The sequence below is a fragment of the Eucyclogobius newberryi genome, unplaced genomic scaffold (assembly GCF_026437365.1).
Source record: "Eucyclogobius newberryi isolate DKJ021-1_F unplaced genomic scaffold, fEucNew1.0.hap1 SCAF_13, whole genome shotgun sequence".
Taxonomy (NCBI): domain Eukaryota; kingdom Metazoa; phylum Chordata; class Actinopteri; order Gobiiformes; family Gobiidae; genus Eucyclogobius; species Eucyclogobius newberryi.
This window is the reverse complement of record NW_027315757.1, coordinates 13,077,652-13,096,980: the sequence shown is the minus strand read 5'-3', so window position 1 is coordinate 13,096,980 and position 19,329 is coordinate 13,077,652. Positions and strand designations below refer to the sequence as shown.

The following is a 19,329-nucleotide window of genomic DNA, read 5'->3' as shown; positions in this document are numbered from 1 at the left end:
ACAAAACAGGAGTTGAACTGTTGCTTCTTGGTCCTTTGCATTTTCACAATTAAAGATTTTTATGCTGTAACTTAAACATTGTTCTTCCTTTTGTATGCTAGCGACATATGCACCATTAGGGGTTTTCTAGTCTGACCCAAATTACGGCGTTTACAAGCGACGCGCGGTGGCGACGCTAGGTCCGAGAATGTACTAGAGGTTTGTTTTGAATGTGCCGCCGCCGCCGCGCTCTGAATATCACTCTATATATGCATTTGAATGTGAGTTTAACGTGTGCGAGGGAGAGGGAACGGAACGACGGACGCGAATGCAGTTCACGCTAACGTACCAAGCTAAAGTACCAAGCTGTCGTACGGAGCTGATGTACGAGGCTAACGTACAAAGCTGACGTAGCAAGCTGACATACGAAGTTGACGTACGAGGCTAACGTACAAAGCTGACGTACCAAGCTGACATACGAAGCTGACGTACGAGGCTAACTTACAAAGCTAATGTACAAAGCTAACAAATAAAGCTAATGTACAAAGCTAACGTACGTTCAACTTTAGCCCAGTCCTGGTAACAACAACAGCTTCAGTTGTTAGCTTCTGCGTGACGGCAACACAAATGGGAGCAAGCTTTGATTTTTCTCATTCTATGCTAGGCTAAGCATATTAGCATAGAGTGTAGCTAAGTACTCTAACTTTAGTGACGTTTCAAAGGGATTTCAAAGTAACAAAAATGATAATTGTCCGAGTAGGCCAAGCTTTTCCAAAATACGTTAGTTTCACTCTGATACTGACCTGCAAAATGACTTGTACTGATGTACTTTTAGGTTACTGTATATTTAAGGAAAAGTAGCTGAGTGCGCGGGATGTGCCGCTGCGTTATTACTCCAGTTTCACTACAAATGAGTAAGATTTATTTGTACAGCTTCATTCACACCAAACGCAACCCAGAGCGCTGCACAACCACAAAAACAAATCCAAAACAAAGTAAAAAACACGTCACAATATTAAGAATTTGAAAAACAGAAATAGCCACATTGAAATATATTAAAATAGTAAAATACGGCTACAATTCCCTTAGTCATTTGCACATACCAGAATTTAGCAAAAAAAAAATATGTTTCATCTTGACTCCCATAATATTCCAACAATAATTCCTTCATGTTTGCAGCATTAAAGACTTATGGGACATAATCGTCACAAATACAAGTTACCACGACGACAGAGTTAGCGCTTTCCCTGCTGTTTTTACCAGGACTGTAGGGGGCAGCGTCGCGCCCGTCAGCACGGGTTTGTCAACAGTTTACAGTTTCAAAACACACAGGTTTGGCGTCCGGTCGCCCACTTATCCGGGCTCGAACCTGTAAATACTTCAGTGTGGTGCTTCGTGTTTAGTGATCTCTAGTGTGGATTTAGATTAGGGGGGAAAATAAAACTTAAAAAAATCTATGATAGTTCTCATTTCCGTTGGCTTTTTTGTCTATAACCAGCTTAAACGATATGCAACTTGACCTCAGACGACTCGTATTGACGCGTGACATTGTCGCCGAGCCCCGATAAGTGAGCGCCGGCGGAAAAAGCACCCGCCAAAAAAAAAGAATATTTGTACAAAAGAAAACTAAGCAAAAAAACCTGTACATACATGATACCTGTACATACTCATCCACATGATATCTGCTGAGTATCTGTTTTATATGTATTCCTATATGAAGTGGGGTTATCTGTGCATTTTCAATTCTTTATGTGATTTCTAAGATGTTCAAAGTATATTGTCTTCTGGGCTAAGTTCATAGGTAAAATGTATAACGAATATGTTTTTTTTTTTATTTCTTCATGGGGTTTTTTCTTGTCAAAACTGTGACATATATAAGTAAATGCTTTTTGAGTGTCGGAATAAAGTTATATGAACACAAAGGTTTGGAATTGGGCTGCTGTGTCGTTGCTGTGATCGGCGCCTCGTTTGAAGCGTTTGAAGCGCTTTTCTCCACTTTTTAGACGGTGACGAGGGAGAGGGAAGTTTTATTTCTTTTATTTTGTGGGAGGAGAGGACGGCGGGAGCTCAAAACGCCCGCGACACGAAGCAGACATGAAGCAGACACGGAGAGACGCCCAGAGAATGGCGTGTTTGTGGTTTGGAAACAGGATTTTATTTTACTTTTTTTTATTTTAGCATTTTGTTCGGCGCATTTTGTCTCGGTTTTGATTTGACTCCGCGGAAATCAAACGCGCAGTTATGATCGACACAAAGAGCCAGTTCACGTGGCTTAAAGGTGCAGAGTCACTCGTCTCCATGGAGATGTTATTTAGACTTAAAGTGTTCCACAGAAAGCGTTATCTGTGAGGAGTGAGAACACAAAGCAACAGCGTTTCCAAAGAGACAAGCAGGAGACAAAGTGTTCCAGTGTCCATTGTTAAACACATTTTAAACATCATTGGAACTGTTTTAAAAACGTGACAAACAGAACTATTCCTCACTTCCTCACATATTACAAACATTTAAATTATTCACCGGCATTTTCACACCGTTCAGAGGCCGGTGCGAGTTCGGCTGTCACAGTCATGCGAACAACAACTAGCATGCTAACAACAACGAGCATGCTAACAACAATTAGCATGCTAAAAACAAGTAGCATGCTAACACCGTATTTCTGTAATTAGATGCAGACAGTGGTCTAATTTTTATTTTTTTTTGTAAAATCTTGAAAAAATTAAATACTGTGATTGAAGCCATGAATAGAGTAAATAATAAAACTGTCTCCAGCCCCAATCTGAGGTATCGACATGTAAAATTGTTCTAAAAGTGTATGTTTTTGCAAAATAGCAAAGGATTTCAAGCCTTAAAGAGCTAAAACAAATAATCAAAACTACACTCTTTTGACTGATAATGCCACATACTTTTGTGCTTTTATACAAACAGAAACACAAATCTTACCGGAACATTCTTTGTTAAATAAACGTGTGAAAACACTAGTGGCATCCTGAGTGAACCATTACCTAAAATGCTGTATGCAAATGTGCCATGTGTGCGCAACCATTTTGGAAAAGGATGTCTCCAGGCCGCGCTCTAGAACCTCTGGAGACACTGCATTGATTTACTGAAGCGCATATGTCCGTGGAAGCTTCCGGCGCCTCACCTTTATATTCCATACGTCTGCGCCGCTGTGCATTGTGTGGGCCCCGCCGAGCTCCTCAATGCAGCAGGATATTTCTGCTCGGTGCATCCCCCGTGAAATCATGGCTCAGATTTCACGGGGGATGCACCGAGCAGAAATATCCGCGAGATGGATAGACTCAGCAACAGATAAATAGATGGAGGAGGTGGAGAAGGAGGGCGGCTGAGGCTGCAGCAGAACCAAACAGAGAGGGCCCAACAGCGTGGACCGCCCTGGGAGGGTCGGAGGGGCCAGAGAGGGGCCGGGGGGGACCAGGGGGGCCGGAGTGAGCGCACCAGTGGGACACGAGCATCATAACCATGTGGATCTTCTCTGTTCAGGAGTTTAAATGGACATGCAATTATTTTTTAGACATTATTGACTTGTAAACGTAATTCTTGGCTCAGGGCAATAGTCGAAACTTAATTGAGATTCGGTCGTATCTATTTGTCAGTGATAAAAAGCAATGAGTAAAAGTCTTCTTTGTTTGAGTTGATGATGTTAATATTGAAATCCATTTGTATTTGTCTTTAATAAGGTCAAAGAAAAACAATCATCAAAAATCAAGACTGAGATATTGAGGAAGAAATTCTGATTCCTACTTTTGACATTTTAGGTTTATGTTTTAGAATAAATTGGTTACAGATCCCGTTGCTTACTACATTTAGTAACGAGGTCGCTGATGGACATAAACCTGTAGGAGACGAGTTTTTAATCCCTTAAATACAAAGTGTGGACGGTCGTGGTTAAAGGACGATTCAGCCGTTCATCATCGCTGCAGGCCCCGCCCCCCCGCTGCAGGACACGCCCCGCCTGGACCTGCCTCGTTCCCGTCTCACGAGCGACTCGCCCTTTTGGCAAACGAGTCTCGTCTTTTTGCATTCCGTTAATTTGTCCTGTCGGAAGCCGCTCGGAGACGCGCAGGCGGGATCAGTCCGGATTAGGCAGCATCTGTGGTGACGAGGGTCCCAGGACGGTGGCTCTGACATGCACCTCCCTCTTCTTCCTCCTCCTCCTTCGCCGTTCTCGTGTCTGTGTGCGCATCACCAAAACGCATTCACTTCCAAACTGTCAGATTGAGGACACTTTCAAAGACGGTTTTCCTCTTTCTCATCTTACATTTCGGATCTGAACAGCCGCACGACAGCCGGAAACCACCACAGAACACTGGGTCAACGTTATTTCAACTATTTTGATCCTTTTGCCAAAAGTAAATACTAAGATTCAATTTAGACCCAGTTCCTCCAAAAAACATGAAATAAGAGGCTCGACATTCGTTGATTTCTCTTTCAAAATAATCTTCAATCTAAATTCTCCGGATGATTTTACGTTTTATCATACTTTTTCCTGTGCATTTTCTCCACTAAAATGAAAGGGTCGAGTACAAGTACAAGTATCTGTTGTTGTCCGTGACTGTACACTGAACATGTGTGACGGAGTAAGAGGATCGTCATCGGATGAAGTTTCCACAACCAGAAGATGACGAGGAACAAAGAGGAACGAGACTCGACTGATCTCGTTGTGTTTGACTCACGTTTCTGTTTTGAGTCGTAGGAGATTCTTTTACATTTTTCATTTAAACTGAAAGAGCCACTAGAGGGCACTCTGTTCTGGTGGAGGTCCTCCACCTGCTCGTCTCCGGGTATTTGAATGCCGTACTGCGGAACGTTAGAGGCAAAGCACTGACGTCATGAGACCAGCAGGTGGCAGAACCTCCACCAGAAAAGTGACATAGTGCACCTTTAATATTTCTGCCTGTAAACATTAGTTTCTTCTTGTTTGTTGTGTTGTTTGTGTCAGAAGATCACAGTGAGCATGTGGTTGGATGTTGTAGGTGTTGTACCGTTGCCATGGCTGCGTAGTAACTCTTCCTCTCTCTCTCCCTGTTGCAGTAAATAAAGGAGGAGCTGTACTCAGTATTGATGGACATCACAGATGAAACCGGCGAAGGCGAGAGGAGAACTAGCTTTAGGAAAATATCACAGAAGACTCCCGCTACTGAGGCTGGACGAGGGAAGGCGAGGCGGGGCGGACATTCGGGCGCCACCGCGCTGTCAAATCAGCCACTAAACTTACCCACCGGAGTGAGCCAGTTTCCACCTGGGACCACCTTCTGAGTAGAAAAAGAACAGAGAGAGAAAGTGTCGCGTTATTATAAAACATTTTATTTTTCTATACTTTTGTGATTTCCATGGTAAAAAAGTGTGTATAAAGCAGTATATATGTACAAATCTGTTTTTATGTTTTTTGGTAAGGGAGATGAACAGTTGGCCCTTCTGATGCTGATCTAAAGAACCTGGGAAGGACGAGGAGGGCACACACTCCCCTGGCCGCTTTTCTCAAAGGCACATTCAAAAAAGAATAAAACACAAAGGAAAGGTATCAGGGAGGGGCTGATCCAGGCTCTTCTGCTGTACTTCCTCCTCCTCGCTTCCCTTCTCGCTTCCTTCCTCACTTCCTTCCTTCCTGGTGGCCGCTGGCGTCGCTTCGTCCTTCTTCTTCCATGTTAGCGCGAGGTCAGCGGCCGCAGCAGAATACTGTTAGCAGCGTCCCCTGTGGATACTGTCGTGATGTCACTTCCTCCTCGCTGGCAGCACCACTGGGCTCCGCCCCTTCCCAGTCTCTATGGGCCTGTCGGTCCGGTTTACAGCGTTGGGGAGTGGGGGGGTGACTCGCGGCGGCAGCTCTCCTCGCTCCGCCCCTCTCCAAGCCCCAGCAGAGCTCACTGACAGTGACTTGTTAAGAAAATGGCGTCTAAAACATGAAAAATAGACTCAAAGACGTCGCCGGTTTTACTCATCTGCCAACTCCAGAGCCCAAGCCTTTGTGTCACTGTGTGCCGCTAGAAAAAGACCTGCTGCGGCGCTATGCACGAGAATAACTCCTCATCGTCCATGTAACAAATTGAATTATACTCCAGTAATCCCATCGTACTACATCGCAGGTGCATAACCAAAACACAAGCCTGAGGCAAACAGACTCTAGAGAAAACCTTTTAGAAAATGGTAGTGCCCATCCAGCAGTAACAAAGAACGAGGGCTGAAAATCTCGATTTATTTGTCAATGTATTCTGAGAATATGTACCATTTCTGTGTGTTTTGTTGTGTGTGGCACTGAGGAGATTTTAAGATTTTGGTGGAAGCAAAACCTTAATTCTTTTTTTATCAGGAGAGTCACTGTAATGTGTTTTAAACAAGAATGTTGGTTCAGTTCTTTGAATGTATTTAATGTCTAGGGTGTCCAATATGTATTCATTTTCTGTATATAAATATATATACATATCTATTCTATGGGCTGTGGTGATGTCAGGGAGTAGAGGGGGAGGGCAGACCCTCTCCGAGTATGTCCCTGAACTGTACTGTAACATGTGATCATGTGTTTATGATGAACGTGTCATGGTTTTGTGTGAACTGCTTCCCCTCCCTCGGGACCACCCTCTGTGCAAACAAACCCAAGCAGATCCATAACTTTGCCCCCGCCGACATCGAGACTTCAGGAAGACTTTGGCCTCCTCACCCGCAGCCGCTCAGAAGGACTTGCTAATTAGCCAAGTGTGTTGCGGGTGTCAAAGTTTATGATATGAATATTGATTTTTTTTGTTCCTTCTTCTAACTTGAACCAAAGTATGATTTGAACACAGTGCTCTTTGATCAGGAGACAACGGGACTTGGTGGATGTGTTATCGACGTGACCCAGTTTTCTGTTCACCATCCCCCGTTTTTGTCGGACCCTCTGTGTTTCTTCCCGCGCCCCTCTCCGGCCGACACGGTCCAGGGCTCGTCCCGCGCGGGGGTCCGGTGTCCCGCGGACGCGTTGTTGGACGTAACCCGCCCCTGAGACGGAACTGTTCCCCGGAGACTGTGCGGCAGGACTTTTTGGGTGAAGCACAACTTGCTTTGAACGTTCAGGGTGAGACTGCCGCTGAAGCGGCGGCGGCCCTGCTGCTCAGGCGGCGGCTCTGCCGCTGAAGCGGCGGCGGCCCTGTTGCTCAGGCGGCGGCTCTGCCGCTGAAGCGATGGCGGCTCTGCACACCGCGGAAAGACACGGAAGAGCTCCTGACCTGTACAAACCTGCAGTTGGTACTGTTAATATCCTGTACAGAAACTCACCTCACACTTACTTCTTGATCATTTATTTCAGGTTGAAAAAAAAAAAGACTGATTCAGGGCTCCTACCCACACGACCTCTGTTCATCTCTGTAGACAGCTTCTCATATATTACAAAGAGTATTTATCATGGCAACTTACTGTTGTGAAGTCTCTATGGGGTAAAAAGTCGGGCCATTTTTCCTCCCATGCGGTGATCATATGCAGGCTTTAGCGTTTTCGTAGCTGTAGGTTAGTTTTGGAGAGTCTCACAAACGATTCGCCTTGGCCTACTTTTTTTACAAAAAACAGGCGCGTCGTAAAAAGAGGAAAAATATATCGATAAAAAAAAAAAAAAAAGACGAAGGCGGGGCGGAGTTTTAGTTTTTGACGCCAACTTCCAACTGGGAGGCAGAAGAGACATGAAGAACCACAGTTTAACGAATGGTCCGTCCACTGAAATTATCTATGCACTCTGCAACTAAACAGACTTGATGTCACACGTGGGAGGGACATTTTGAGGAGGACTCATTATTATTGTTGTTATAGCTCATTAGCCGGGACTTTTCACGTTTTAAAGATAAGGCTGCCTTTACGCTATTTTATCAACTAATCCTCGAAAAAGACAAAAAACACGTATATCACACCTCCCAACCCATCGAAGTCCATCGGTTCTTTCTGATCGCGCGGAGGGGGAAAAATGCAAACTGGCCAGTGATTTAGTTTGATCAGAAAAGCCGCACGTCACATCGGCACGACGACCGTCTCGCTCCTTTAAACGTGACACTTTTGCAGGGAAGCCGTCGTGTTTACAGGCCGACAGAACGGATGCTAGCAGAAGCTAATCTTAAATGCTAACGGTCAATCTGTGTGCGGTCTTTTTATTTTTTTGCTAAGATTTCCAGTAAGATTATGCTACCAGCGACTAAGCTTCAAACCGGCTTGGAAGAACGACAAAAATTATTTACTCAACTGTAAATAAAGTAGGATTAGCTCAAAGTAGCGAGTAGCGCCATAGGATGCCTAGAAACAATAGCTAGTGTTTTTGCTAACAATATATAGACTTGTAGTAATTCCTAAAGTAGTTAACGGCGCTTTAGATTTGCTCGTCCGCTGACATTTGTAAAGTTAAAACAAAATGTGCGTGTGAAGTTGTGTGAGTCGTGAGCGGATTTTTTTGCGCAAACACATTTCTAGCTCGCGTTTCCGGGGCTAATGCAAACTTTGCGTGTCACAGTTTAACCCGGATGTCGCAGTTGACTTCGGTTTCCCCCAAAAAGTGTCACAAAAGTCTGGGTTTGTGCCAATGTGGCGTGCGCGCAGGGACTGCTTTCTGCAGCGGAGGAATCCATGTGGTGCTTTGTGTCCGGCCGCGTTCGTCCCACAAACTGTTTCTGATGTCATTCTGATGCTTCGACCGTAGCTACATTTGTGAACCCAAATACTCTTTATATACTTAGATTTGTAAAGAAAAAAGAACTACTGTGTATAGTTACATATTGTTAAATATTAACATGCCATTTGAAGTGAAGTATCATACACCAAACGGTTACTTTTCTAGTTAAAAAATATATGAAAAATATCATATTTGTTATAATATATAGTGTGTAGTACTATCCAGAAAAAGACTATTAAGATAACAGCTCACAAACGTTACATTCGCTGGGAATTTCTCTAAGAATCGTATGCATTCGATTTGATTTCAAGTGTGGCTCTTTTTTTGAAAGTTTTTGTTTTTTGTTTTTTGAGATACAACTGTAGAAGTGGTGGTTTCTATGGAGAGCCAAAGTCCTTTCTATAAATGCTGATTAGTTGCCTAAGTAGAAATGTTAAAACAAGCTAAAGCATATATTTGGGGTGTTTTTACTTTGTGGATTTGTTTCCTTGATGTTTTTAAAAAATATATACATATTGATAGTGGAGATATTACCTGAACTACTTCGTCTCGCTGGTCTTCCATGTTAGTAGCAGCACTAGAGTCAGGCACAGACTGTGACGAGGCCGATGCTGCAGGCCGCCAAAGTGAAGCTAAAACCAGCTTGTTCGGTGGACCGCCCCCTGCAGGAGGGATATGGGAAGTCTATGCATCACGCCGACGTGTGTTTTAACGCTGACACTGAAAGGTCGACTGTTCGGCTCACTTGTTATCCATGGGTTTCAGAGTGATAAAAACACGGACAAACTTTTATCTTTCCGATGGTAAAAAGTCAAATTGGCGTTTATTTCCAGGAAGTGAAACCCGTGGATACTTGATGAGCTTTGATAAATTAATCCCGTTATCCAGATGAGTTCGATGGTGAAGTTTTTAGGGCTGCAACAATGAATCGTGACTATAAAAAGTAATGGTAGTCGCATTTTGATAAGTGTAATCCGTATCTGGACAATAGAGTCGAAAACAATATGAAAGACAGTGGCATTATTGGGTAAAAATGTCAAAAAAACTAATTTATTCGTACGCCATTCTTCAGCCTTCATTCGGACGACGTGTTGCAGCTCTAAAAACGAGGAGGAGAAACGCATTCTTTCCTCTGGGCTCCACGCTTTGGCTTCACGCTATCGGCGTCGCCGCGGCGTCCGTTGTTGTTGCCAGTCCCCGGTTGGCGGTGGGAGAGGTTCGATCTTTACATGTTAGCTTCTGTTCATGTGTTTACAAAGTGGTTTCTTACAAAAAAAACTGAAAAAAAAAAACTGTGGTTGTTCATTCTTTCACAAATTCACTTCTAGTAGTTCTTTCTTACTCTGATTTCTGCGTCCGGTGGAGTTCCGGGTTTGTCGAAATGAAAACTCCCCCCTGCACCTTATTGGTGGGATGGAGCGGGGGGCGGGGTTTATTCACCCTTCCTTCTTCTTTCATTGGCCAGTTTCACAAAAGCGCCATAGACCAGCCGATCGCTGACGTCAAAAGGAACTTATCGTTTAGAGCTAAATACAGAAAATATATGTAATCCAATAAATGGAGAATATAAATATATGTGTGACTCATTGACTAAAGAATATTCGTAGTAATCTGGACCATCAAGACTAAAACACACAAAAGACTGTTTTATAGCGAAGACAGTGGAATTATTCAATCAAAATGTATAAAAAGTGCAAACTATTTTAGATTTTCATCAATAATACACTTTTATTGTAAATATTCCCTGTCTTCAGTCACAGTTTTTCAACCTTTATTTGGTCTTAGTGTGAAACAGAAATGATGGTTTGACTGTGTTTTTTCGATATTGTCTTGAACATCGTCGCTCTTCAGTAAAGGCGTGTCAGATTTACATAAAAGTAATAAAACAAAAACTGACACGTGAAATAAAGTGCGGTTTATGACGCTTTGGCGACTCTGGCCTCGGATCCCCCTCAGATGCCTTTGTTCAAATCCAAACGAATCTTCCTGAGCACAGCCGAGTCCCGCCCCTCAACGTCCTTGCCCCGCCCCTTACACCCCCAACTACCCCCCCCTCTGAACCATCCCCCCTCTGCACTGCAAAAAACCTTTTACATGAGCCAAAAAGGACTTTGTTGCATTTAACGTGTTTTGTTTCTTTAGCTTCATTTGAGAACAAAGAACTACTACTTTCTTGAGTGTGTATTTTTCTGTGCAGTACTTTTTTAAAATTATTTCTTTATTCTTTCACAAATTATTTTTTGTGAAAGAATTACTCATGTGTTGAAACCATGCCGTCAAACAAGCTCTAATTAAGTCGACTAAATCAAACTACTTACTGAAGTTATTTTCACTCGTGTACATCGCTCTTTTTTGCAGTGTAGACCACGCCCTCGGCCCCGCCCACCCCTGTACGTGAGCCCCCTTTTGTACTCCAGCTATACTGTATATATATCTCGCTCTTAACTCTCGTATGTCCTTAAAACGGGGGAAAATAGATGAAAAAAGACCTCTGACTTACCCCCAAATCTTGTATTTTGTTCTAAAAACGATGACAAAAATTTATTTATAAGGATTTTTTAAAGTCTATCTCTTTCTCTTTTGTAAATGTTCCAGTCAAATAAAGTTTTAAAAATGTTAAAAAAGTAAATAGATATATTGAAAAGGTGTCTCTAGTCCCCGCCCCTCCTCTGTACTCTGAACTCTGAACTCTGTCGTTTTGTTTTCTCTCTTTCTGTAATGCTTCTCTTTATGTGCTTCAGATGAGACTTCTATTTATTATGACATTAACGTTATTATAATTATGACTAATTATTAATATTATCATCAACCTCATCATCTCATTATTATCATTAATAAACTTGTCTACTTCAGCCTCTGTGGTCGGGCTCTTTTTAAAGGACACATATTCTGCATTATTTGTGCTGTTATTGTTTTTTAAACTTCTGGTGTTATTGAACTTCAGATAAGTATTTCATGTACATTATGAAAGCGCAGTCATCAGGATTGGTGTTAGCATGCTGGCAGCAGAGGGATTTACCAGTATAAATTAAACAAAAGCTAACACATCTGAGAAATTAAACACCATGTTTTTTGTGAGACTCAGAGAAGATGAGCTCCTAAATTCATACGTGCATTAATTTAATTTATTCATACAGGAAAAACCCCATGAGAACATATCTCTTTCCATGTGTCAGAATAAACAACAAACAAACAAACATAGGACACTAAAACCCAAAACATTTCATAAAAATAACCAATACATAAAAACACATTAACACAGACAAAATGACTCTGGGTCGTCCTTGACCAGAGTTTTAAAATCTTTAAAAGACATAAAATATTCAATTTAAAAAGTCTTTGTTTTGTTCCACACGAGAAAAGTGTCTGAGGCTTTTTTCTGTCTCTGAGTCGACACGATGTGAGAACTGAGCTGAACCTTAGAGCTGAACCTTAGAGCTGAACCTTAGAGCTGAACCTTAGAGCTGAACCTCAGAGCTGAACCTTAGAGCTGAACCTTAGAGCTGAACCTTAGAGCTGAACCTCAGAGCTGAACCTTAGAGCTGAACCTTAGAGCTGAACCTCAGAGCTGAACCTTAGAGCTGAACCTTAGAGCTGAACCTTAGAGCTGAACCTTAGAGCTGAACCTCGGAGCTGAACCTTAGAGCTGAACCTTAGAGCTAAACCTTAGAGCTGAACCTCAGAGCTGAACCTCAGAGCTGAACCTTAGAGCTGAACCTTAGAGCTGAACCTCAGAGCTGAACCTTAGAGCTGAACCTTAGAGCTGAACCTTAGAGCTGAACCTCAGAGCTGAACCTTAGAGCTGAGGGGCGCTCTAACATACAGAACTGCATCATCTGCACAAAGTGGATGTTACTGTGTTTTAGATTATGTCCAATTAAGTTTATAACATTGTAAATAACAGTGGTCCTAGGACGGAGCCTTGAGGAACACATTTATTAAGATAAGAACATTCAGATTGAAAGTATCAGCAGAAACAGCTTGAGCTTGATTTGTGACATAATCTATAAACTATTTTTTAGAACTTGAATCGAATCCAAAAACATCCAGACGAGCTTAGAGAACACAGAGATCCACTGGATCAAAGATCTTTGACAGATCAACACAAATAGCGGCACATTCTTCCTGATTATAATATTATCATGTATAACTTAAGCAGCTGTGATGTATATGACTATAGATATTTAAAACTGAATATTTGGTAAAGAAAGCTCCTGGTTGTTTTTTTCTTAATGATCGATTATTGACTGTAGTCAATGACTTTGAGACAATTTAAATAATGAATAAAACATAATTATAATGACATAAACAAAACCATAATATTCATTTCAACAATGAAATGTCTTATTGTTTATTTGTTTGTACACTTTCTTTTGTGTGATCATATATAATTTTATATTATATATATATATATATAATATATAATGTAAAGCGCAATGATTAAATTGATTTTTAGACGATGCCACCTGCTGGTCTTTATGTGTAACTCACTCTAATTATGCCATTATGAGGAATGATTTGATCATAAATAATACATAATACAGTAGTCAAGGGTCACATTCTACCTTTTTATCGATTTGATTAATTCATTCATTTCATGAATGTTGTCAATCATTTAAATCAATGGCTTGTTTTAAATACAAAGCAGATGACATGAAAATCATGTGACGTGTGGTTTGACGGATCAATCCCCTTTAAGGCCGTTAAGGTCCACATCAAAATGCTTGTTTAAGAAATGATATCGGAGTTTGTCTAAATCTGCGATAAACCATCCACTTCTAGGACCACCAGAAGCCTGGTTCTGCTGTGCTTTTAGAGACTCTTGGGACCACCAGAAGGCTCTACCTCCTACTGTGCTTTTAGAGACTCTTGGCACCACCAGAAGGCCAGCATTTTGAGAGTGAAGAGCTCTGTTTGGATGATATGGTTCTATAGCATCTTTGAGGTAGGAGGGGCCATGTCCAGTATTACCCCCAGTTATAAATCTGGGGGTAATAATGGACTCAGACTTGAACTTTAATAGCCACGTCAAGTCAATAACATCAGCAGCTTTTTACCATCTAAAAAACATTGCCAAAATCAAAAATATAGTGTCAAAACCAGATTTAGAGAGACTTATCCATGCGTTTGTCTCCAGTAGATTAGACTACTGTAATGGCCTGCTCACTGGTCTCTCCAAACGAGCTGTAAAACAGCTGCAGTACATCCAGAACGCTGCTGCTCGGGTCCTGACTAGAACCAGGAAGTATGATCACATTAGTCCTGTTCTCAGGTCTCTGCACTGGCTCCTGTGGCTCAGAGAATAGACTTTAAAGCAGCTCTGCTTGTGTACAAGTCTCTCCATGGCCTAGCACCAAAGTACATCTTGGATATGTTAGTGCCATATGAACCATCTCGGACTCTGAGGACCTCAGGGACCGGCCTCCTGCTGGTGCCAGAGTCAGGACAAAACATGGGGAATCTGCGTTTCAGTTTTATACAGCTAAAATCTGGAACAGTCTTCCTGAAGATGTGAGACAGGCTTCTACTCTGACAATGTTCAAATCTAAGCTAAAAACAGTTTTGCTGCGCATATGACTGAAAGGATTTTTTCTTTTGCACTCTTCTCTTTTGTTTGTGATTTTATTAGTTTAGACAATCAGTTGGATTGATAATTTTTAATTTAGTTAATTTTATTGTATTTCTGTTTCTGTTTCTTTGTGATTTTAATGCATTCTTCCTGCTGTGTGAAGCACTTTGAATTGCCTTGTGTATGAAATGTGCTCTATAAATAAACTTGCCTTGCCTTTGTAAGTCAGGAGGAGGAGTTTAAATGTGATTCTAAACTGGACAGGAGCCAGTGAAGAGACTCCAGCACCGGCGTAATGTGCTCTCTTCTTTTATTTCCTCTTAGTAATCTTGCTGCTGCATTTTGAGCCAGTTGAAAGCTTTTTATGGAGCTTTTAGGACACGATGCGAGCAGGAGTTACAGTAGTCTAATCTAGACGTTACAAATGCATGGATAAGTTTTTCAGCATCACTTTTAGGCAGAATTCTTCTGATTTTATTTACATTACGCAGATGGAAATAGGCTGTTTTACAAGCTTGATTTATATGAGCTTTAAATGAGAGCTCCTGGTCAAATAAGACCCTGAGGTTTCTTACAGTAGAACTGGAGGCTACACTGACATTGTCCAGTGTGACTATCTGCTCAGATAAAGCGTCTCGTAGATGTGTTTCACAGGTTTTATATACAGGATATAATATGATAGTCTGGGCTGTGAGCAGAAGATGTCACAATCTGCTCTCACTCAACAAAGAGGCAGAAGAGGTCATCCTCACACAGGCTTCAGCTGACCTCAGAGTGAAGGATCCACAGAGTCAGGCCTCACGTCATGTGCTGTGGGCTTCATCTGTGCTTTGTATTTCCACTGCCTTGTGTCCACAGTATTGTATGATATGATTCCAAGGACACTGACTGAGAGCGAGATGTGAGGCTTTATGTTCCAGCGTGAATCCAATCTCCACTTGAATGAGCCGAGTAGATACTTCAGTCTGTGTGGAGCATTTCAGTTTGTCCTTCAGATAATACTCTAGAGCTTCCACATCTAATACTGCATCATGTCCACCTTTACCACCCTCACTTTGTCCTACATCTGCTGTCCAAGTCCAGCTCTGGACCAGTGAGAACTCTGCACCAGTGAGAGCTCCGGACCAGTGAGATCTCTGGACCAGTGAGATCTCTGGACCATTGAGATCTCTGGACCAGTGCGAGCTCCGGACAAGCGAGAGCTCTGTCCATCACCTTTGAGCGGCTCCGAGACCCTCCAGGACCTGAGCTGACGTCTCTGACCTAATTTCTCCCTCCTGATTCTGACTCCTCTTCTGTTGTGACGGTGCAAAAGCTTTTATTAGACTTTTTTTTATTGATTTATTTATATTCAAAATTTTTAAAGAACAATGATTTTTTTTTTTTTATATATAAAAACACTGATAAACAACAAACAACAAGAGACCAGAGAGAGAACAACAGACATTCATTCAAAGTACTTTTCTGACTTGAATTGTGTTTGTGTCGCTCTGTTAAAAATTCAAACATAGGGCTGTTTTCTTAGAGTTCCTCAGATTCACCACTTTTGTCTTTTACAAGTAAATCCTGAGGAAAAGAAAGGTAAAAGTCAAGTTTTTTGCCAAGAAGACAAAAACTAGATTAAAATAGTAGAAAATGTGAACACGGATGAAACAAACAAAATGCAGGCGTGTTTTTCATAAAGGAAAAGCGCCCGACATGACCGGGGCCCGTGACCGGGGCCTGTTGGCGTGCGGGTTCATGCATCACTGTCGCCCGCTGCGTCCGCCGTGTGTTGACAACGCCGTTGCTTGGCGCCGGTGACGGATGAGCGCGTCTCTGTTTGGGGACTTTTGAGGCGTAAGACTCCAGCTCCCAGGACGCACCGCCACAACCGCCGGGCGGCCGGGGGGCGGGGCCTGCGTCGCGGGGACCTATTTGTCTTGTTGCCCCGAGCGTCCTCCGGGTGTCGGAAGATGGAGCGCCCCTGTCCGCCGCCGCGTCGGACATTTACCTAAGCACAAACTCTGCCAAAGCGGCGCCGTCCACCGGGAAAGAGGAAACGCAGATGTAAATGCCACAAACTCCATCACTGTTGGTTTAACCCGACAGGAGTTTATTCACGTCTTTATTTATCCACATATTTGTGTTGGTGTTTGTTCAGACTTTGCACTCGCCGAGGATGAAATGTGTTATTCATTTTCCGTACGTTTGGCTTGTTTATTCGCCCCGGGCCGTAAACTGAATCCAAATTTAATCAGTCGGACTTTTCTCGTGTCCGTAATTTACAGCCAACGAGTCCAATCGATGAGAGACGGAGTTCAATTGTGTTTGGAGAAGTTTTAGTGGAAGGGATGGCACAGGGGGGCGGGCAGCGTAGGGGGCGGGGCAGTAGGGGAGCGGGGCAGCAGGGGAGCGGGGGAGCGGGATGGTGGAAGGGATTGCACAGGGGGGGCGGGGCAGCGAGGGGGTGGGGCAGTAGGCAGTAGGGGAGCAAGGCAGCAGGGGAGCGGGGGAGCAGTGCAGTGGAAGAGAGGGCACGGGGGGGCGGGGCTACGAGGGGGCAGGGCGGTGGATGGTACAGGGGGTGATTTTTTAAATTATCTTTCTCTGAATAAGCCTCCTAATAAAGGGAGGATTTGGTTTCACTTGAAACTACTCTCCTTGTTTCCCATCAGCCTTGTAATGGGCCATCTACATCCTATTGTAAACTGACTTTCCCTCCCTCCTCACTGAGGACATGATTAGAATCAGAATGAGGTTCTCCCGCTCTAGGGTTTCAAGACACTATTATATACAACTGGTGTGTTGTAAACCTGTGTTTTATGAAGAAAAGTCTCAATTTTGAGCCCATGTGACTCTCTGCTGCTGAACGACTTCAGCAGAAGAAATAAATCATATTTCATCTTTACTTCTATTTTTTAGGTAAAGTTCTAAAACAAATGCAAAACCACAAACCTGCTCAGAACGACGAGAAAGAGACGACGAAACACACAAAAAGCAAAACCGAACAACAAAAATTAGGTTTTGTGTTCAAAGCTTTATTAGAACAATAAGTCCTTAAACTGTGGACATCTGTGACTTTTGTTCTGGTTCTTCTTGTTGTTTGTCTTCTGTGTAGCACATGGTAATAACGTGTTATAACTTGTAATAATTACACTGTAATTGACAAGTGTTCTTGAGGGAGCTCTGCCCCATCACACACATGATCATCACATAAACGATCGTCACATACATCATCGTCACATACATCATCGTCACATACATCATTGTCACATACATCATTGTCACATACATCATTGTCACATACATATCGTCACATACATCATCGTCACATACATCATTGTCACATACATATCGTCACACACATGATTGTCACATCCATGATCGTCACACACATGATTGTCACATCCATGATCGTCACACACATGATTGTCACATCCATGATCGTCACACACATGATCATCACATACATGATCGTCACATACATCATCGTCACACACATGATCGTCACACACATGATTGTCACATCCATGATCGTCACATACATGATCGTCACACACATGATTGTCACATCCATGATCGTCACATACATGATCATCACACACATAATCATCACATAAACGATCGTCACATACATCATCGTCACATACATCATCGTCACATACATCATTGTCACATACATATCGTCACATACATGATCGTCACACACATGATCGTCACACACATGATTGTCACATCCATGATCGTCACATACATGATCGTCACATAGATGATCGTCACACACATGATTGTCACATCCATGATCGTCACACACATGATTGTCACATACATGATCATCACACACATAATCATCACATAAATGATCGTCACATACATCATCGTCACATACATCATCGTCACATACATCATTGTCACATACATATCGTCACATCCATGATCGTCACATACATGATCGTCACACACATGATTGTCACATCCATGATTGTCACATCCATGATCGTCACACACATGATTGTCACATCCATGATCGTCACATACATGATCATCACATACATGATCGTCACACACATGATTGTCACATACATCATCGTCACATCCATGATCGTCACACACATGATTGTCACATCCATGATCGTCACATACATGATCGTCACACACATGATTGTCACATACATGATCATCACATACATGATCGTCACACACATGATCGTCACACACATGATTGTCACATCCATGATCGTCACATACATGATCGTCACACACATGATCATCACACACATAATCATCACATAAATGATCGTCACATACATCATCGTCACATACATGATCGTCACACACATGATCGTCACATCCATGATTGTCACATCCATGATCGTCACATACATGATCGTCACATAGATGATCGTCACACACATGATTGTCACATCCATGATCGTCACACACATGATTGTCACATCCATGATCGTCACACACATGATCATCACACACATAATCATCACATAAATGATCGTCACATACATCATCGTCACATACATCATCGTCACATACATCATTGTCACATACATATCGTCACATACATGATCGTCACATACATGATCGTCACATACATGATCATCACATACATATCGTCACATACATGATCGTCACATACATGATCGTCACACACATGATCGTCACACACATGATTGTCACATCCATGATCGTCACATACATGATCGTCACATACATGATCGTCACACATGATTGTCACATACATGATCATCACATACATGATCGTCACATACATGATCGTCACATACATGATTGTCACACATGATTGTCACATATGATCGTCACACATGATTGTCACATACATGATCATCACATACATGATCGTCACATACATGATCGTCACATACATGATTGTCACACATGATTGTCACATATGATCGTCACATACATGATCGTCACATACGATCGTCACATACGATCGTCACATACATGATCGTCACACACATGATCGTCACACACATGATTGTCATATCCATGATTGTCACATATGATCGTCACATACATGATCATCACACACATGATCATCACATACATGATGATCACATACATGGTCATCACATTCATGATTATCACACATAATAGTCACATAAATAATCGTCACACAGAT

General features: G+C 42.4%; 1 protein-coding gene across 1 annotated transcript in view; it reads left to right on the top strand.

Moving 5' to 3' along the window:
• The window catches only part of rbfox3a (RNA binding fox-1 homolog 3a), an 867,097-nt gene extending 860,673 nt beyond the window's left edge, over positions 1–6,424 (top strand). The window contains exon 14 of the mRNA XM_072442658.1: positions 5,032–6,424. Coding sequence (XP_072298759.1) covers positions 5,032–5,034 — 3 coding nt within the window. The 3' untranslated portion in view covers positions 5,035–6,424. The remainder of the gene's footprint in view (positions 1–5,031) is intronic.
• Positions 6,425–19,329: the final 12,905 nt, after the last annotated feature.